The 21,850-nt window shown below is 43.2% G+C and overlaps 1 protein-coding gene across 1 annotated transcript in view; it reads right to left on the bottom strand.

Annotated features, from left to right (window-relative positions):
• SH3GL2 (SH3 domain containing GRB2 like 2, endophilin A1) overlaps positions 1-21,850 on the bottom strand; it is a 169,109-nt gene that overhangs the window by 35,184 nt on the left and 112,075 nt on the right. Inside the window, exon 2 of the mRNA XM_084779129.1 lies at positions 6,520-6,588. Coding sequence (XP_084635255.1) covers positions 6,520-6,588 — 69 coding nt within the window. The remainder of the gene's footprint in view (positions 1-6,519; positions 6,589-21,850) is intronic.

Genomic DNA, 21,850 nt, shown 5'->3' with positions numbered 1-21,850 from the left:
TTCACAGGATGGCTAGGAACTCTAAGCATAGCCTTGAGCAGGTCTGTGGCTTAAAACAAACAAACAAACAAATTTTAAAAACCAAAACTGGCTGGGTGTGGTGGCACGCGCCTTTAATCCCAGCACTCGGGAGGCAGAGGCAGGCGGATCTCTGTGAGTTCAAGGCCAGTCTGGTCTACAAAGCGAGTCCGGGACAACCAAGCCTACACAGAGAAACCCTGTCTTGAAAAACCAAAAACCAAAACCCAAAACAAAAAACAAAAAAACCCAAAACTGATAAATAGAAGTTCTCAGCTGAGCACAACAGCACATGTCTATAATCCTAGCACTCAGGATAATATAATAATATAATATAATCCCAGTCTGGTCTACAAAGTGAGTGCAGGACAGGCAAGGCTGCACAGAGACACCCTTTCTCAAAAACAAAACCAAACAAAAACAAGGTTCTCTCTAGTGAGCCAGGTGGTTCCTAGTACTCTCACCAAGGACTGGATGAACCTAAGTCTCTCCCCTGAGGTAACTACAGAATGAGGGGATGACCATGGACACCATTATGTTCTCCACATGGCACTCCCACCAATCCCCACCCTCTGACGTGCAGTTGGAATGGCAACTTTTTGTTTCTTTCTCAACATCTTGCCTTCCCCCTTAGGAAGCCATTTTTATTTAAAGGGCCATTTCCATGCTTCCAGGCCCAGAGCCTTCTGTGACTTAAACAAAGAATTTCCCAAGATGCTTTTCAGGGTACAGAAAGATAGTATGCACCCTGACTGGAAGGTTTTCATGATGCTCAGGCAGTGCAAGAGAGGATGTGAAGATTCAGCTCGGTATTTTCTTTTCTAGAAGTTTCCACCACTCTAAGAAACCCATGTTTCGCTCCTCTCTGGTGTCTTTTAAGGAAATCCTCCCAGGGCACTTAGTGCTATGTCTTATTTGATATCTATTTATATTCCTATGTTTCACCATCCAAATTGAAAACTCCTTTCACAGCACAATGTCTGTCACATGGATATGTTTTCCAAGTGAATTAACGAACACAAATACACACCAACTCATCAAAAACTGCAGCAACTGACAGAAATTTGAGAAAGAACCAGAAGTTCCTCAGTGTTGGGGTCCGTGCAAGAGGAACAGCAAAACAGCTTTAGAAGTCATGGAATGCAGCCCACCGGTTAGCAAACCCACAATGGGTGTGTCTCGGCGAAGCATAACTCACTCCTCCTCCCTCCCTCGCCCCGCTCCCTGCCCTCAGAACTACATGTCCTGAGGACTTCATGCTGTTATGGAGCATTGCTCTGCTTGTTACCTTTACGGTCCTTATAATCCCCTTAATATATAATTGTGTGAGTACTATAAAGGGGCTCCCAGCCCCTCACTGGGCAATATTATTGGCATACTCAATAACAATGCTTGATCTCTTTCAGGCATTGCTGCTAGCACAGATTAATGATTCAACCACCATCTTTGAAAAGAACTTGTAGATGTAGATTGCTAACAATGGTCATTACCCTTAGAAAGAATTTGGAAAAATAGATTGTTCAACAAAGTTAGATAAAGATGGTTTTGCTAGCGGCTCTGATACAGGAAATCTTAGGGGAAAATTGAAGGTAAGAGAAAGTGCACTCTTCTTAGGAAAGCTAGGGACTTTTTGAGGTTGGCAAAGCCAGAACAATCGCCCACAGCACCATTGGCTGATGTGACTCTGTCAAGCTGGGCTGGTGACTGAGATGACGATTGATTTCCTTTTTCTATTTTTCTGCCCTCAGCTTCCTGATATGATTTAATAAAACATATTAATGAGTGGATGAGCACCTTTAGGACTTAAAATAGAGATGGTTGATTATTTTAATATAGGAGTTTAGATTTGTGATTCTTTTAAGATCTTTATTTCTTAAGATTATTTCTTAAGATAATTGATTGCTTCCTTGTAACTGCAAACTGTAGCCTGCCAGTAAAGAAAAGCTGGCTGAGAAATTACCTTGCTTGCTTATACTCTGTTAATATATGCCAAGTTGCTTATGAACAAATGTATGTGGGTTCTTAGAAATAACTTGTTATTCATGTTTGCTCCTCACCCATAATAAGTAAAACATTTGATCATGTGAAGATATTGGGGAACATGATTTTCTTACATATATCCATTGTAATCATTTAGCTATAGAGAAATAGGATGTAAACAAATTATGATTTTTTGTACTGCTTGAAAGATTTTGGGGGGGTTATAAACTGTGAATGAAAGGAAAAGGAGAAGGATAAGAAAAGGGAGAAGGATGAAAATGAGAAGATAATAAACCTGCCTGCTGGAGTTTGTCTTACTTCATTGTCGTGTGTGTGTGTGTGTGTGTGTGTGTGTGTGTGTGTGTGTGTGTGTGTGTAGTTCTTTTCTCTCCTTCTTTCTCTTTCTTTTTTGAATGCTTGCCACCATCAGTGGAAGCCTCCACTAGGAACCATCAGATGTAGCCCCCGCTATCAGTTCCAGCCTGGAAGGTGGCCCTCAGAGAAAGTCTACAGGGTCGCCAGCCAGCCAGCCACAAGATTTGCACCCCACCTCAGTTTCCCCCAGTTGATATCGAAGTCTAGCTTCCAGAACCTTCTATAACAGCAGCAACAACAAAAATCTGCAGCTTTTGTGGGGAGAGCAGGGACTGACTCTGACATGAATTCTGGTGCCCCCTATTTGACCACTTCCCCTTGGTGGGGAGGCCTGGAGGCACTCAGAGGAAGGGGAAGCAGGCTACCTGGATGAGACCTGATAAGCTGTGATCATATGGTGAGGGAGCAGGTCCCTTTCTGTCACAGGTCTAGGTGAGGGGAATAGAGTGAAAGAGGGAGGGAGAGGGAATGGGAAGATACAAGTGAGGGGATAACAACCAGGATGTAGACTGAATAAATTATAAGAAAAAAAAACACAAATATTTGAGCATCTTTAAAAAAAAAAAAAAGAAAGAAAAAAAAAGGAAAAGAAAAAAATTCCCCAATATCTGGAGCACAGAAAGGAATTTAGCCTATATTTAGTGAAACTGATAAGCAATGGTAATATTTACCATTAAAATGAAAACAACTCCCTGGAAGGTACTTAAGGGCAAAGTCCTGTGGACACACCTCAGCCAAAGGCCCCAAGCCATCAGCTAGGGAAGGGCCAGATGTGGAAGCAGAGGCAGGCTGGGACTGCACTGCATCTCAGCAGCAGAGGCTGAGGCGGAGGAGAACTTCTAGGAACAGCCCCCTCTCTCCCAGGAGGGCTGCTTGCTGCAGACCTTTCATGTATTTCATATTGTTGTCTAACGGCCCCTATGAGAGTACAACTAAATAAAGCATTCTCCACTTCAAGCATCTGAAGAACATAAAACCAACCATGAAAAGGTGACACGGCGAGTCTTCTGTAGGCTTGGAAACACGTAGACTTGGGGATACTGAGTTAAAAGACTTTCTATGAGGACCTGGCTTCTTAACAGAGACATGGAGGGCTTTAGCGTCTAATTCCACAGCACGTGGTCTTCAGTGACTGTGGAAATAGTCCACCTTCCAAACCAGCACAAGCTGAGTGCGAACTTCAGGACCATCACAGAGAAAACAAAAGGCATGTGCGATAAATTCAAATAAAATGGACTTCTACACTGTGCTGAAATCCAAACCTGAGAATTTACTTAGAGAAAAACCCAAACGCAGGAGCACAAGTGGGACCTTCAGTCAGAAGGTGGCTTCATCACAGAAGAATCTAGATCTGAAAGTAAACACTCCAGGGACTTCTGATGAACCAAGAAACATTCATCTTTAGTCCATCCTCAGACTCGGAGGGAAGCCTGTGGATATTTGCCTGAAGTAAAAATCTTGGCAAGATCCTCTCATTTTAATTAGTTTGTAAGGTGGAATGGATTTCGCAGCAAAAAACATCTCCAAAGGTCTAATTAGTTGCTCAGCGACCAAACTCCATTCTCCGCATTTCCTTTGGTTTTTCGTCTCATTTAAGACTCAAAGAGCTGGCTTGTCTTAGCTTTACAGTCAGATACCTTTCTCTGTTTCTCAGCTGTAGTCTGGGTAGATGCAAAAGGCAGGACTAACTCCTGACACCTGCACGTTTCCAACTCCCAACTACTCACCTACGCTCCCTCAGCGACATGGTCCTCGGCCATGTGGCACACTGCAAGTTCTCTCAAGAGCAGTAAAAGAAGAGGGAAGCTAAGCAGGCTCAGTGAGTATCCAGAGGCTGGTGGAAAGGCCCGGATCTGTGGGTTCCTTGGGAGGAAGTGAGGCTTTCATCCTGAGGACGTATGTCTGTCTGGAGACAGAGACTTGACAAGGAATGGGTAGGCCCCTGTTTCTACCACCATGGAAGCCTGTGTTTACCAGTTTTGGTTGAAGATCAAGGTTGGTATTTATAACCCTCTGGGGATGGGAAATGCGGGCAGACCTTGACTTAGACTTCAGTTAAGGAAAGCAGCTGCCAGGTATTGAGCGTGTGAGGTAAAATTTGCAGGCTTCCGAGCAAGACTCCGGACTCTGGGGCAGAACATCAGCGATGGGCAGCCATTAGCAACGCCAAGGTAAAGAAACTGAGCCAGAATGGCTGGCCAGGCCAAAGCTGTCCAGTCGATGTCACAAGAGCTCAGCATTTGGTCCTCACCTTCTCAGAAGTTCCACTGTTCCCTCCCATTTGCTTCTACGCTCTTTCCTTTACTGGAAACATCCTAGGTTCCCAGCTGTTGTTGGTCCTGCTGTTCCAGTAGAAGCCCAGTGAAGTCTTTTCTGCCACCTTGTAGGACCGGGCTTCCCCTGTGCCCGGTGTCTCCAGCACCAAGCCCGTTAGCCTTCTAAGGGCCACCATTACATTATACATCCCCTCTGTCCTCCCCTCTAGCCCGTGAATGCCACACACCATATCTACAGTCCATGTCACAGATGCCTGAAGCTACTAATTTTCAGCTTATCCATGAACTCATTAGGAGGAACACCAAAAAGACAGAAAGCGTCAAAAGACATTCTGTCTTATTACTCAACAGAAATGTAGCAAAGCAGCCCACTGGAAATGAGATAAACTAATAAAAATATTAGGCCCATTAAGAAAATCTTCTGGGAGTTCAAAACTAGAATATAAATGAAAATATTTTGTTATGATAGTGTGCAGAGGCAAAATCGTAACAATGCTTAAATGTGCTTTCTGTGTCACGGGCTCGCAGCATCCTCTTCTAGTACAGGACCAGCCCTTCAGCGTCCGCCCATGACATTCTTTGCACATTGCAATGCTCACCCACCCTCTAAAGCCTCAGAACGAAGGAGAAAACCCACTTAATGTCTCAGGAGAAAGGGAGACTCAGTTCACCAACTCCTGTCTCACCTGTTGAGAACCTGTGTTTCAGACAGAATGCTAAATAGTTGACTTATTAAACCATAGTAAGAATTCTTTTTTTAAAGATTTATTTATTTATTATGTATACAGTGCCCTGCCTGCATACCTGCACACCAGATCTCAGTATAGATGGTTGTAAGCCACCATGTGGTTGCTGGGAATTGAACTCAGGACCTTTGGAAGAATAGCTAGTGCTCTTATCCTCTGAGCCATCTCTCCATCCCCATAATAAGAATTTTTTGTGGGGTTTTTTTTGTTTGTTTGTTTGTTTGATTGGTTGGTTGGTTGGTTGTTTTTTGTTTGTTTGTTTGTTTGTTTGTTTTTTGGTTTTTCAAGACAGGGTTTCTCTGTGTAGCCTTGGCTGTCCTGGACTTGCTTTGTAGACCAGGCTGGCCTCGAACTCACAGTGATCTGCCTGCCTCTGCCTCCTGAGTACTGGGATTAAAGGCGTGCACCACCACGCCTGGCTTCATAACAAGAGTTCTTTTTTTTTTTTAATTTTCTATTGAAAAATAAAATAATTCATATTACATCTCATTTGCTATCCCATCCCATGCATCTTTCCATCCCTTCCTCCCTCCCACCTTCACCCCATTCCCCTTCCCTATGACTGTGACTGAGGGGGACCTCCTCCCCCTGAATATGATGCTAGGGTATCAAGTCTATAATAAGAGTTCTTAAGTGAGCATCCGTATTCCCACTCTACTGCCATATGACTAGAGAAACTTTAAGAAAAACTGGACCTGTACAGTGAGTGGTGGAAGCAGTGTTGAGGGCAGTCAACTGGACTCCCACAGTGCAGGGGCCATCCTAATAGGAAAGTCCACTGTGGTCAGAGAGAGACTCAGTGTCACTCACAAGATTCAAGACACCATTGTCCATTTTCTCCTCCTTTGTTTCCACCTCACCCAAACACAACCACAGCTCTGCCCCATCCCAATTAGAAAAGGTGATGACAAAACCCAGCAGGAACCGTCCACAGACACTACTCTTCACAGCAGTCCTATTCCCTAGATGGACATGGCTTTCCACTTACTATTCAAAATACGCAGCGAAAGCAGCGTGTCCTTTAAAGAAACAGAACACGTGTGGACTCTAGTACGGAGCAGCCGCACACTCCCCTCTTACAGGGACAACTTCATGCTACGCGGCAGCCAGAGGCGAAGACTCACCCGTTCCATCTCTTTGAAGTCATCGTCCAGCTTGGTGCCCTCGGCTCCTCCAACCTTCTCACTCACTTTCTGTAGATGAGAGAACAACAGGGAATCATTAGAAATTGTTTCTCTCCTTTAATGAAAATGTGTTACAAGTTTCAAACACTTTTAGAAACAGCAGCTAACATAACCTCAGAACTGTTCTCTGGCCATGGCAGGCAGTTCCATTTCTAAAATTTTTAATTTTATTATAATTTATTCAGATTACATCCCAACTGTTATCACCTCACTTGTATCTTCCTGTCCCTCCCCACACACTTCCACCATATTCCCCTCCCTGTATGACCACAGAATATCAGGTCTCATCCAGATAGCTTGCACCCCCTTCTTCTGTGTGCCCACTGGGCCTCCCCACCAAGGGGTGCGGGGGAGAACCAGAGTTAATGTCATGAGCAGTTCCTGCTCTTCCCACAACCATGGAGAATGAGCTGTCTATTGGCTAGATCTGAAGAGGAGGGGGTCTAGCTTCACTGCATGCATTGTCCTTGGTTGGTGCAGCAGTTTGTGCAGCCCTCCCCCCCCACCGCCTCCCCCCCTCCCCCGTCCAGATCAGGCGATTCCATTTTCACAGCAGCATAGTACAGCACAGAGAGTCTAAGAAACACCCTGAGGGTCATGCACCTGGTGGACGCTGAAGCCGAATTCAAAGCTGCATCTTCTGATTTCAACCCCAGTGCTCTTTCTATTATACAAGTCATGTTACAAGTACCTAATTGCTAACACTTTCCTTTGTAGATCCTAAGGAACAGCAGCATCACATAATAACCATCTCCCTCTGATAATGGATCTAAAATGCTCCTAGGTAGAAAATTGCTACTTGTTCAACCTGTTCCTCAATGGGCTATTGAACAGATAATCACTAGCATCCATTTAACTATTAAAGAAGAAATGAGCCCGGATGATTCCAGATAAAAGGACTTGCTTTCCACTCTCCCTGTTTATATCCTCACACGTAGATGATAAACTACATCAAATTATGTTAACAGGATTTCCTTGCTACTCAATCATTTTCCATTACCAAACATATTTATCAATTAACATATGCAAATTATTCTATTTCACATGCAAAATTCACATTAATAAAAGTAGATATACTAGTCTTTTCTGAAGCAAAGGTTCAAATTAAGGATAATAAAAATGTACAAGATCACAGAAGACACCGATTTCATTAGACAGGAAAATTGATTTTTTTCCCCAAAACCCTAACTGTAAAGGTAGGTAGATATATTCCTCTAAGATATCACTGCATTACCCAAAGTCCACACATACAAATAATGAAGTTTGAATTTCAACGTGCTTCAAGAGTTGCTTGGCTGAGAGTGTTTGCAGAGGATTCCACTGTGCTCTGCTTGTAGCAATCTTAACAGCAGTGTGGGTTTTCTCAGTGCCCTTGGCTCATGTTTTTTGTAGTGAGAAATCAGAAATTTTGATTTTTTTTTAAAAGACAGAAATATTATAAGTATGTGCCTTCATTTTAATCCCAAGTGTAGGGCTGTGGGGCTGCTTCGTACTGTCTGCAGCGGCTGAGCATGATTTGCCTCATGCTCTAGCAGAAGCATGGTTTTGCTGGCTGCGAGTGCATGACATTTGGAATTCTGGGAACTTTTCAGAGTGCACATAAATGTGAGGGCCAGGAGAAGTGGGGTTGGTGGTTGTCGGTCATGCAGGGAGTTTGGCTGCAGTTTGCTAGTAGCCATGGTCAAAGAAGAAACAAACGGAAAGGAGTTAGATTCAGGGATTTTTCTATGTCTTCTCTTCCCTCTATTCTTGTTTCTCTTTATCTGATTTTGGGGGACCAGGGGTTGTGACACTGAGGGAATGAAGAATGTAAATAAGAGCTCACAAACAGGCAAAGAGAAGACTAGCTACTGTGTTTTGTATGGGCTTCTGGAGACCTAGCTCCAAATCCTGGCCCTGAACACACTGGCAATCTCTTGTTGGTCCCGAGCTGTATTTCTTACCCATTCTTTTTTCGCTGTCTTCCAGTGCTTTCTGCCAAGAGGAAAATATTCAGAAGAGACGGCCATCACTACATGTAAGATGCCTCTGCTTACTGTATCAGCAGTAACAGATGTTGACCAATGAGGAGTAGAATACAACACAGATGAGGCACAGGGAGTGTCATGAAAATTGTGTGGTCCAGTGTTATAGAGTTTTGGGTGACTGTTCAGGCAGCAAACTGTCTCTGTCATTTTTTTTTTTCACATTGGAAGAACCTACATCTGAACCTACAGTTTATGCAACAAATTCTACTACCCAGTAAAGTGCACATCTGCTTCTAACAGTCTGGTCTCTCGTATCAGTTTACTTAACTTTCATTCCACACTTCAAAGAGCCAGAATTTTCTTCAATACAATTGTAGATAGAGTAACATCAGTGCTTCGAACAGAAAGGTTAACAAAAATAGTATCAATAAATGTATATCACTGGCTTTGTCCAGTGACAGTAATTTAGCCCATATTTCAGCCCTTCTTTGAGTCTTATGCTCATAAAGTATACTTGAATATTAAATTTGGGCAAGCCAACGCTAATCAACTTTAAGACTTAAATGACAGAGAAATATCTGCTGGATAGCTATAAATTACCAACTCCATTCTACACAACTGTCTCCAGTGTGAACCCCCACCATATCCAAAGTCTCATTTTGACAGGGGATCATCATATCTCAAGCCATGTGGCCTGTAACTGAGCTCGAAAGTCTTCACTTGTTTGCAAAATGTAGCTAAGAAATACGTCTATTGTATTAAAATTAGAGAATTCTCATACTACAGAGATAATCTGATTGACTATCTCTTTTAAAAAAAAACATGGTCTTCATCCAAATCACAAGAACTCACATCACGCTTTCAATAATATATTGTGCAACTGAGACCTGTTTTACTTTCCCGTCTTTCTGTATTCATCAATCACTACACACTCCACTAAGCACCACTCTAGATAGCAAATGAGGAACTAGGGCATGCTAGTGATTAGTAACTCACATCCAATCCAACCCACTAGTCCACTTGTGTCAGCTATTTTGTTTACAAAGCATGACCAAAAATTGGTGGAGAAGGAACGGGAGCATAACTAGACTAGATGAGGAAAAAAAAATATTACTTCCCCCCCCCCAAACCTGCCACATTTAAGCTTTTTTGAAATGGTTCACCACCCACAGTGAATAAAGCTAGCACTTTCATACTGATGATGGCCCAACTGGCTGGTTGATATACGACTTTACTTTTACTTTTTATTTCTTCTCTTCTCATAGATCACATCATAGCGGCAGTTTTCTTCCTCGTCTTTTTTTTTTTTTTCCTTCAGAAAAAAATCAGACTGCTCAGGGATATCAAGCAAACATGGCATAACAGGTTACAACAAGACTAGGCAAATACTGTCATACCAAGACTGGACAAGGCAACTTATTATGAGGAAAAGGGTCCAAAGTGCAAACAAAAGTATCAAGATGGCGCCTTTCCCACTGGTCCCAGAAGAGCACCAAGCTACATAACCCTAACATATGTGCAGGGGACCTAGATGAGACACATGCAGGCTTCATGACTGTCGCTTCAGTCTCTGTGAGCCCCTAGGAGCCCTGCTTAGTTTGACTCTGTGGGCTGTCTTCTGGTGATGTCCTCAACCCTTCTGGTTCCTACAGTCCTTCTCTCCCATTTTCCATGATGCTCCCTGAGTTCCACCTAATGTTTGGCTGTGGCGCTCTGCATCTGTTCCCATCATTTGCTGGGTGAAGCCTCTCTGGTGATTGGCTAGGCACCAATCTATGAGGATATACAACTTCCTTATCTATTCATATTGCTGACAGGGAAGCAGTACTCAAAATAACTTCCACTTGTTCTTTGTGATATTTTTCCAGATCACAGAGGATCTATATAGATCATGGCACAGAAGTAAATATTAGGCTACTTAAATAACAATTGATTCATTCTCTAGGAGTATGGCAAGCACCTCTTTTCATTTGAATAAGTTGTACCAAGATGTAACGTTTCCTGAATAAGACTCGAGGTGAAGGAAATGGGTCTCTTGTGTCCACGTGGCCAATGATGAAGGCTTTTGACTTATTAGGTAACTATTAATTTTGTGCTATCCTTTTCCACTGAAGTGGATCATAAAACTAAGATATCACAATAGTTAATATATTCAGTATTTCTGATGCTATTTAATATTTTAGTCATTGGAAAACTTGCTCACTTATTTAAATAAATTTAAGAAAAAGCTATTCATTCAAACAGATTAGTACATGATACCCAGTATTTCTATTTGTCACAGCTATAAACTTAAAACAACACCTAAATACAATTTCCCAATCCTTCTAAAAATCCTATAAGATTAAGAGTTCATGGTGGTCAATGGCACCCCTTTAGTATAACAGGAAGCTTGTACCTCTAATTGTTTCTGCCACTACATTTCACTTATTCACTGTATTCCAACCAATCTAATAATTTTTTTAAATTAAAAATAATCAGGACCAATTATCTTGGTAAAGTGAACTGCAATGTGAATTCTGCAATGGACATGAGAGAGACAAGTGAAGGGGAATCGGCTACAAGAGACATTTTCAATAAATAGCTGAAGGAAGATGACCTGCTTTGCAGCAATGACTTATCAGCCCTCCAGCCACCTGCCACCTGTCCAGGCTCAATCCTCTCCATGGCCAGCACTTCACTTCGTTTACCAAAAACTTAAGAGATAGCTAGCTGTCTCCAAGAAAAATCACATCAGTCTATGTACTCTTTTTAAAATATAATTTATTAATTTATTCATATTATATCTCCATTGTTATCCCATCCCTTGTACCCTCCCGTTCCTCCCTCCCTCTAATCTATATACTCTTACATCTCTTATTTAGGTCTTAATTCTGGTTTTGCTCAGCTTTACCTCCCACTGCCTGTCATACCAAGCCAAGTTTCTCTGACATACACCAAACATGCTGTGTTTATTTTCTTTGCTTCTTAATTCTACCTATTCCATTTTCTGCTCCTCAAATCCTATATATTGTTCAAAATGTCCACTTATACACCTATCTTCTCTATCATTGGTAACTGTTCAACCTAACAGGACACTTTCAGACCTCTTTGGTATAAATATAGTTTTTATGTCCTCAGAAGAGGGGATGAGATGAGAGCCATATCCAAGCATTAGTGATGCATGGCTTGGGCTGAGCCCACAGCCTTTCTATCTATGTATCCCTAGGCTTGGAAGCTTCTAGCCTCCAAACAATCTATCCTTCTTCAATCCCAGACGCTGAAGGCTTCAGCTTCCAGCCTCCATCTGCTAAGGTAGGCCTAGAATGTTTTCAGCCTCCAAGACTTAGTACTGCTGAAAATCCTCACGCTTTCTAGCTCTTTCTGAACACTGGCTGGCTGGTTCAACTCACCTGTCTACTCCAAAACTCCTCTCCAAGATGAGTGATTCAAACAGGCTTCTCTTATTTTCTCACTGAATTGCTCTGCTTGGAAAACAGCCGTTGAACTCCAGACCTGAACTGTACAAACTCAACTGCACTCAACTAAGCTGTACTAAACTGCACTGTACTCTGGAGCTCCACTGTACTGTCTCCAGGAATGACCCTGTGTGCACGCGTGCACGCGCGCACACACAGACACACAGACACACACACACACACACACTCAGTCTCTCTCTCTCTCTCTCTCTCTCTCTCTCTCTCTCTCTCTCTCTCTCTCTGCACTGCTCTTTTTTTAACTTTCTTTTTTATTAATTTATTCATATTACATCTCAATTGTTATCTGATCCTTTGTATCCTCCCATTCCTCCCTCCCTCCCATTTTCCCCCTACTCCCCTCCCCTATGACTGTGACTGAGGGGGACCTTCTTACCCTGTATATGCTCATAGGGTATCAGGTTTCTTCTTGGTAACCTGCTATCCTTCCTCTGAGTGCCACCAGGTCTCCCCCTCCAGGGGACATGGTCAAATATGGGGCACCAGAGTTCGTGTGAAAGTCAGACCCTACTCTCCACTCAATTATGGAGAATGTCCTGTCCATTGGCTAGATCTGGGTAGGGGTTTGAAGTTTACTGCATGTATTGTCCTTGGCTGGTGCCATAGACGGGCCCAGGGGTCCCGCTCAAACTCTGCACTGCTCTTAAGTAGCTTCTCTTTCCTGTCTGTTCCTGTGAGAGATAGGCATATCCTATCTCTGATGATTCTGTCAAATCTTTCTCTGATATGTCACTCTGTCTCTCAATTAGATGTCATTGTTTGGGATTAAAGGTGTGTATGTATTCCAGCCAGAGGGATTAAAGGTGTGTAGTTAGGGCCTGTCTGCATTGTAGCTGGATCACACAGACCTAGGTCTTTGGGTATGATCCCTTGCCAGGGCAGCCATGTTGCTGAATTAAAATTCCTCTACACTTTGGGTCTCTCAATGAGACTCATCACCTACCAGAATAACTGATCTATTTTCAATGGCAAAATTGTAAAGGACTTTTGCCCAATGGAAAATGTAGAATTTATACTGCACGTGTTCTATTTTAAAATGTCTGACACCTCAGTAACTACCATAATGAACATAGGCAAGAGAAAGAAAATCGAAATGTGAATTACTAACGGAAGGCATTTATGTGTGAGTTAGCTTTGGCTCAGAACCTCTATGAGTTAAAGATACCTTCTAAATATACTTTGTCTTTATAAAGGATAGATTCACAAAATTTGAAAATTGAAAACTAATATATATGGTACTTTTATTGGATACAGATTGTATTTGTTTTATATTTTAATTAAGACATAATTATATCACTTCTCCCCTTGTTCCCTTCCTTCGGCCCTTTGAAAAAGTGATTTCTCAAAGTATCCAAGAAACATAAATTTCAGTTCTTACAAAGTGGCCCCCAGCTGCATAAATGGCAAATAGGTAACATTCCTGCCTCAGTTTCTTCACCTGAGAGGGGGACCGACATCACACAGCACTAGCCTAAGCCAGATTATATGTGGAAAAGACCATTGGAAATTAAAAATAAGAACTATTAAAAGAATGAATCTTCTTTAGGCAAGCTGTGTATCAAATCCTCGCCCAGGACATGCTAGAGAAGCCACTCTGTCTTGAAGTTACATCCCTGTTGAAGGGTTATTATGACTTAAAAAAAAAAACCTATACACACAAGAGGCGAAACTTTCAGCTTTTATTTATATTTTGACACAGTATAAATAAAATTACAATATACCACCAACAAATAACACAATTTAAGGCACAAGCTCTGCACAATGAAGCTGTTGTGGCTATCCCATAGGCATGCTGGTCTGTGCTGCCTTTCTGTAGAACGTCATCCTTTCTGGAGGCTGGCAGTGCATCCACTAATTATCGTGACTGCTTTAAATGACATTCATTTCCATAAGCAGAATCTCTGACTGCAACAGCGTCAGCATGTCAGAGAGGTGGATCCTATAGCAGCATTTTTCTGATAGCAGGTTTGTGAGTGCAGATCTGGACCACTCCAGATGGTGGTCCTCCCATGGATAGAAGACAGGGTAGATGCCTTTTATGGAATATGAGTCTCACACGAGCTTTTCTCAGAATTTAAACTGAAATGTTATGATGTTTCCAAAAATGGATTTTAAAAAATATGCATTGATCTTTGCCATTTAAATGTTTCTTATTTATAAGTAAAATTATTTGTATGTATCTTCTAGGGTGAACAACTTCTGACTGTTTCTGAATACAGATTAGAAGAAAAGTGGAACTGGTTCACTGAAAAGAAAAAACAACCGGAATTTTTGTCTGTCTAAATAAATTCAACAGGATAAACACTGGTTGAATATCTACAACTAAAACCTTTGAAAGAAGCTTGGGCGAGGCTAAGCACTTGGTCTTTCCCCAGTGCCCATCCTATCTTCTTCCTTGCCAAATACGACGCAGAAAATAAGGGATCAATCCATATCAGTTGTTCTCAACCTTCTTAACGCTATAGCCCCTTACTACAGTCCCTCACCTTGTGGTGACCCCCAACTGTTAACACTGCAGCCCCTTACTACAGTCCCTCACCTTGTGGTGACCCCCAACTGTTAACGCTGCAGCCCCTTACTACAGTCCCTCACCTTGTGGTGACCCCCAACTGTTAACGCTGCAGCCCCTTACTACAGTCCCTCACCTTGTGGTGACCCCCAACTGTTAACGCTGCAGCCCCTTACTACAGTCCCTCACCTTGTGGTGACCCCCAACTGTTAACACTGCAGCCCCTTACTACAGTCCCTCACCTTGTGGTGACCCCCAACTGTTAACGCTGCAGCCCCTTACTACAGTCCCTCACCTTGTGGTGACCCCCAACTGTTAACGCTGCAGCCCCTTACTACAGTCCCTCACCTTGTGGTGACCCCCAACTGTTAACGCTGCAGCCCCTTACTACAGTCCCTCACCTTGTGGTGACCCCCAACTGTTAACGCTGCAGCCCCTTACTACAGTCCCTCACCTTGTGGTGACCCCCAACTGTTAACGCTGCAGCCCCTTACTACAGTCCCTCACCTTGTGGTGACCCCCAACTGTTAACGCTGCAGCCCCTTACTACAGTCCCTCACCTTGTGGTGACCCCCAACTGTTAACACTGCAGCCCCTTACTACAGTCCCTCACCTTGTGGTGACCCCCAACTGTTAACGCTGCAGCCCCTTACTACAGTCCCTCACCTTGTGGTGACCCCCAACTGTTAACACTGCAGCCCCTTACTACAGTCCCTCACCTTGTGGTGACCCCCAACTGTTAACGCTGCAGCCCCTTACTACAGTCCCTCACCTTGTGGTGACCCCCAACTGTTAACGCTGCAGCCCCTTACTACAGTCCCTCACCTTGTGGTGACCCCCAACTGTTAACGCTGCAGCCCCTTACTACAGTCCCTCACCTTGTGGTGACCCCCAACTGTTAACGCTGCAGCCCCTTACTACAGTCCCTCACCCTGTGGTGACCCCCAACTGTTAACGCTGCAGCCCCTTACTACAGTCCCTCACCTTGTGGTGACCCCCAACTGTTAACACTGCAGCCCCTTACTACAGTCCCTCACCTGGTGGTGACCCCCAACTGTAAAATTAGTTTTGTTGCTACTTCATAACTGTCATTTTGCTGCTGATATGAACAGTAATGTAAATATCTGTGTTTTCCGATGGTCTTGGGAGATCCCCATGAAGGGCTGTTGTGCCCCTAAGGGGTCATGACCCACACGCTGAGAACAACTGACTATGAAGCGCTCTTTCTGCTGTGGGTCACTGAGGTTAAGAATAACCTTCTAATGGCCGTGTCCCCAAAGCGGAACTTCCCCACAGATGACGGGGCTGATTACTTTTATAAACCCTTCTATAGAAGCCAGTGAGCTTACTTCTTGTGCTCCATGTAGAGTGAGCTCCTGACCAGGAAGACATTTTATAAGTATTACTTATAAAGTATCATTTGCAAGTAATTCTTTTTTTTTTCCCCCACAGAACACTGTCAAGGCGGTATAATAGGAGAATATTTTTAAAAGCATTTTTTTTTTCAGCCTTCCCGCAAACCCCATAAGGAAGTTCTTCATTGTGGGCAGTTTTCTAGAGAAAGGCTGTTTCCTATTCTGACAGCAGAAGAATTTTATTCTTTTTTATTGTCTACCACGTGTGCATCACAGTTCTGCCAGAAATAGTCTCACAAGACTGAAGGTAAAAGTATGTACTGTAGGGCTTGTTTCTTCGATTCTGGTGAAGGCTGCGTCACAAACTCACTTGCGTGAAGAAACAGTACTCACAAGGAGAAAAGACAACTAGCGCAGGGTGCCTGATCCATGAGGCAAGGAGGGGACCCACCTGGGCATTTGTTTAATAAGAGAGACTGGCCTTTCTATGAATCAGTTTTTAAAATAAACTTTTCCCAGAACCTTTTTCTTTGTCTATAAAATGGGTCCAGAGTATGTGGACTTGGAAAAGACAGAATTCTACGGCAACTTACAAGTAAAACTACAATGCCTGTCTCTAAGCTGATCAGCTGGTTTAGGTACCTAGTGATTCAATCAGTCACTATGGCTGCTAGGAACCTACTCTCCCAGGATCACAGGTGTTCAGTAAAGAAAATGATCCTTAACAACCTGGGCAAGTTTCATAAAACACATGAAAAGCTTTTAGAACACTAACAACAACAGATCCCCAAGACTGGTGTCAGCCAGAGTCCCAGCCTGCCCCACACCCCGGACAGCACCCATGAGCAAACTGACTAAACTAGAACTCCCTCCCCCACCATCTCTGTAACCGCCTGGATCTGTCCCTCTAAATAAAGGCAGGGCCACAGCTCTCCTCACTAAGCGCTTTTTACAGTACTGCAAAGGTAGGCCATGGATGAGGAAGGAGGGAGGGAGGAAACACTGATCGATGGGTCTGAAGGGAAAATGACATGGTGCCATTTTTCCTTTCTTTCTGACAAGGCATCATCACCAATACATCCCTGGCTAGCTTGAACCTAAGAGAACAGGGTGGATTTGAATGGTAATAATTCTCCTGCCTCCGCCTCCTAAGTGCTGGAATTAAAGTCATGGTTCCACATCCCAGACTCCTCTGCTTCCTTCAGATTAAGGTTATTTTTGGTGTAAATAACATTAATCAGTTAATTAATATGTAAATAATTAATTAATTGATGCAAATTGCCTTTACATTAAACCTACCAAACGGAAAAACGGGAGCACAGGTCAAATCAATGCCCTCAGAGTGCCAGGACTTTGCTGGCCCTGAAGGCCAGCTCCACTGACCCCAGGCATAATGAAACTTCCTTTTAGTAAAGATTCTATCTGCTTTGCTAAAGCCCTAAAGCCATATGCAAATTTACATGAAGTTATGTAAAAAATGTTAACTGGTTGTTCATATCCATTTCTATGGAAATTTTACTGGTAAACATTACTAACAAGAATTGGTTGATGACCCTTCCATGATACTGGCTTTAAATATAAAATCTCCAAGTCCCTCTGTGTATGTGCTTCCTGAAGGGCATGCACTGGGTCATCTGTACCTCCCTAAAGACATTCAGAGCCCTCTGTGTGGCTATGGCCTGGGCTCAGTACTTGTTAGAGTTTATTGTTTAGCATGATAGTGTATTCAAAGGCTCCTTGGGTGCACCTGAAAGGCACTGAGGTTGCTCTTGCTTACTAGGCTCTCAGAGTCCAGGGACGCACGGGCACGAAGCTCGGGCATGAAGCTAGTTTGCAGTGTAGCCCAGTGTACAAAGAAGGACAAATTCAGTCTGCTGTTTCTTCCTCTATCTTCCTTTTTCTATGCGGCTCATCCTGATATCATTGCCTCACAAACACCCGCTGGATTTGCTGCCTTCTCTTTCCCGTTAAATCGCCTCTACCAGGGGCAAAGCTTGAGAACCAGAGGGTGTTACGGAAAACAGGGTTGGTTGCTATAATCAGTGGCCCCACTGCTCACAAGCTCTATCTAACAGAAGAGGATTTAGGGAAGGCAAGAAGGCAGAGCCAACATGGGGACGAAAGGAGGGGGTCTGAGTGCAAACAAGGTATATAAAACAGCATATAAGTTTGAAAGCACCATAACAAATCACATTACTCTGAATCCTAACATAGTAAATACGAAGTGTAACATCCAGGCACGGGTGTATGGAATAAAACAGAGACAGGAGGATGGAAAGAAACCAAGGTAAGGGCTAAGGTCAGCCTATGTAAAACCACTCACAGTAGGGATTACTCAGAGCAGTCAGTGCTGGGTCCCTTCACATGCCTCTCCAGACACCTTTTCTCCTCCTCAATCACCTCCACCACTGCAGCACCAATGGCTAGCGTCCTTAAGTATCGGGTACTGCAGATGCTGCAAGGAGAACATGTGCAAAAGATGCTTCTTTTAAGAGGCTGGCCTGGCAGAAGACCAGAGAAGAAGGGGGAAGCCATGAGAGTGAAGCCGCAGACGCTGCTGGAGGCAGACCTTGCAGGCTCTTGTGGTCTAAATAAAAGCCTCCCTCTTGTGAGCATGGGAGAGAATATTTGTTATTTCAGTTGTCAAAAGAAAATGTCGCACTCTACGTTATGTAAGCAATAGAAATTTATTTCCTCAGTTCTGAAGCCTAGAAGCCTAAGGGTAAGGTCGAAGCATACTGAGGCGTTTGGAGGGCTGTCCTGCTTCCTTACACAGAGTTGCCTTCCCATTGCATCCTCATGTGACATGGGCTCTACCCTCAAGATCATTCCCAAGTAAAGACATCACCTCCAAGCAAGGTCACATTGGGCAGGACCTCCCACATCTACATCTAATACTGAGGGAGCAAGGAGAACATGACTGAAAGTATAGTGCTGAATGTAGCAGTATGCATATTCTTAATGCAAAGCCACTGGGCCAAAAGAGAGGCCCGTACCACAGAGGGACTGCATCAGGAAGAGGGTTCTGCGCTGAGGGCTGCCCAAGGCATTTTGCTGTGATTTGTGAGACCACAGTCGTGACTGTCACAGGGCTGGCGTGCAGCAAAGAACAGAAGGCTTCTCCCTAGAAGCAGTCCTACATGCCTCAAGCCCTGAAATTGTTAATAAAAACATCCTGTTCTCCCGGGAAGCTTAGAGAAAACACTCTCTAAAAGTATTCTGTTGCTTTTTCTTTTTCCTTTTTTTTTTTTTTTTTTTTTTTTTTTTTTTTTTTTTTTTTTTTGGCTTTGTCAGTTCTGATTCTCCTCTTTTCATAGCACATAAAGCCCTTTTGTGGGATTTAATTTTCGGGAATCTAAAGAAAATTTCCTCATAAAGTATTATTTCCTGATAAATAAACTTCCTTCAAAACGTGTTCTTTTTTTTTTTTTTAATAGATGGCCAGCCACTCTTAATATTTTCTAACTCAGATAGCTTGTCCAATCTGTCATCAAATTCAAGGAAATCTCTTTGGCACAGCAAAAGGTTTTAGATGCCCGGCCACCGCAGGGAGAGACAGCGCCACTCGGGTACTAACAGAAAGAGAAGGAAGAGCCCCTTCGATATGCTGTGGGCACCATCTTTTCCTGTCTAAGTCCAGAAATGATGCTTTATTCTTCCAGCATATTGATTTTAGTGAAGCTATCATGAGCACAGCAATGCAGGGTGCAGATTTACTGCAACGCCAACATCAGGTTTCCAAAAGAGAAGGAAGAGGCGAGAGCAGTTCTCACAGAAATCCAACACATTTTTCCAAACTCAAAAATGTACGCCTAGGTATTAAAGGCATTGATAGTCAGCCACACTTGCTGCAGATGGTTTCTAAGTGAAAGAATACAACGTGACAAGGAGTCTCTCTTCCTTGCTATCCACGGTGTTGGCAGCGGTGAGGTTCACTCCTTCTCTTATTCTGGTGGAGCTGCGGATGGAGTGCATCAGTTAACTGGGTGGTGGTACTAGCAGGCAGAGGGAGGAGCAGAAGGAGAGGAGCAGAGGCAGGGCAGGGGCACAGAGGGCTTGTTCTCAGGCTGGTCCCCTTCTTAGGCACTGAGACCCAACCTACAAGGTTGTTGCGGAGAGCCACACAGAGAACTGCTCACCACAGCTCCTTGGATGAGCTCAAAGCTATGCAACCATCTGTCTGATCTGTGTTCCCTTTGGCTGAAGGTCACCTAGAGGTTTTCTAACTCCAGAGAATTCAGGATGAACCCAGGAAGTGCATACAAACTGGCACATGCTCAATACTGGAGCTGCGTGTGAGACCTGGGCTGAGGGTGTATGCTGACATGCTGGCCATCTGCAATCAAGGGCCCACAGTTTTTAAGTAAAGGAGAAAATAGAAATATTTTAGGATAAAAGGCCTGGTATATCCCATGTCACAAACTCTGTTTTTGTGTTTTGACAATAGTTTAACAATGCGATCATTTTCTTGTGGCTTTTCAGAAACAGCCATGAATTGGACTTGGCCCACACCCTATAGCTTTCTGATCCCTGTATCACCGACAGCAAACATTCAGTTTTTGCTTGCTGACTAACCCAAATAGTACCATACAGTAAGTATCTTGAGTTACCTGTACACATGAAACTAATACATGTTAAATTACACAGGTCTGTCATTCATTTTACCTGCAGCACAGCAAAACGTGCTTGTCCATCTCCTCACCAGAGAAAATGAAGTTGCCTTTATATTTATAAATGTATATATACATATATATACGTATATACATATATATATAATAAACATCCCTGTGTTACTGCTCCATCTCAGTGAGTTTTCTCTAGAATATCTGACCTGAAATAAAATTCTTGTCATAGGTATGTGCATATATATCGAGGGTGAATTTCAGTTGACAACTTGGCAAGATGCAGAATCATATGGGGCAGGGGTCTCAATGACAATGACACACTGCCTAAATTTGGGGGGTCTATGGAATTGCTGGTAAGGGATTCTCTTTTTAAGTTTTAAATTAATTAGCATATCAATCTGTCCGTCGACTTATTAGTTTGGGAGGGTGCGTGCACAGTGGCTCATGTGTGGAGATCAGAGGACAACTTGCAGTTCCTGCCATCTACCATGTGAATTTCAGGACAAATTGCCTTTGACCTGCTGGACCATCCTCCCAACAGAGGGATTTTCTTTATTCAGTTATTAGTGGTGGGAAGACTCCCCTAAATGTGAGCACATCATTTTAAAGCTAAGTCTTTGCCTAAACAAACAGGAGAGAAGGAGCTAAGTGTGAGTATTTATTGCTAGGCTGGAGTGTGTACTGCTGTTTGTGTGTTGGCCATGGATGCACTGTGACTGTTGTCTCAACATCTTGCCACTGTGACCTCCTCCCATTGATGGGGTGTAACCAAGAACTGTGAACCAGATAAGCAGCTTCTCCCCTATATTGTTTTGTCATAGTATTTAATTACAGCAACCAAAGGGGGAAAGTAACAATATGTAATATTCAACCTACCTAGTAGTTCTAGAATTTATAGAGACACCTGAACTTTAGCAAAATTTCTGTTTCTCCATACATTCCCCAATACTTAGTTTTATCAGAATTCTAAATATTTGTAAACATAATAATTATGACTATATTCTATATCATCATGCTGCAGTCATCATAAATACCAGGGACCAGAAGACAATTTAGGAAGGCTGGGTATCACTGAGAGAACTGGGTATGAGAAAGATTGTAGAAAAGATTAAGCTTTGTCTCAGGTGGTAGGAGTCTTGGCGGGCTTTATCCTTGGGGCACACCATGAATACCTTGTAAGAGACTGTTTGGAGCCTTCCTGGGCTTAAAATTCAGGAAGCCTACCTAGGAACCCCACCGTGGCTATTGTTTTCCTAATTGACCCTCGAAGGGAGAAGGGACCGCCCTTTACATATGACTGGGAAGGTGGGGGAGAGAGAAAAGAAAGAGGTAGAAAGAAAGA

The sequence above is a fragment of the Acomys minous genome, assembly GCF_964271855.1.
Source record: "Acomys minous genome assembly, chromosome: 1".
Taxonomy (NCBI): Eukaryota; Metazoa; Chordata; class Mammalia; order Rodentia; family Muridae; genus Acomys; species Acomys minous.
Note: the sequence above shows the minus strand (reverse complement) of the source record. Positions and strands in the feature narration are given on the sequence as shown.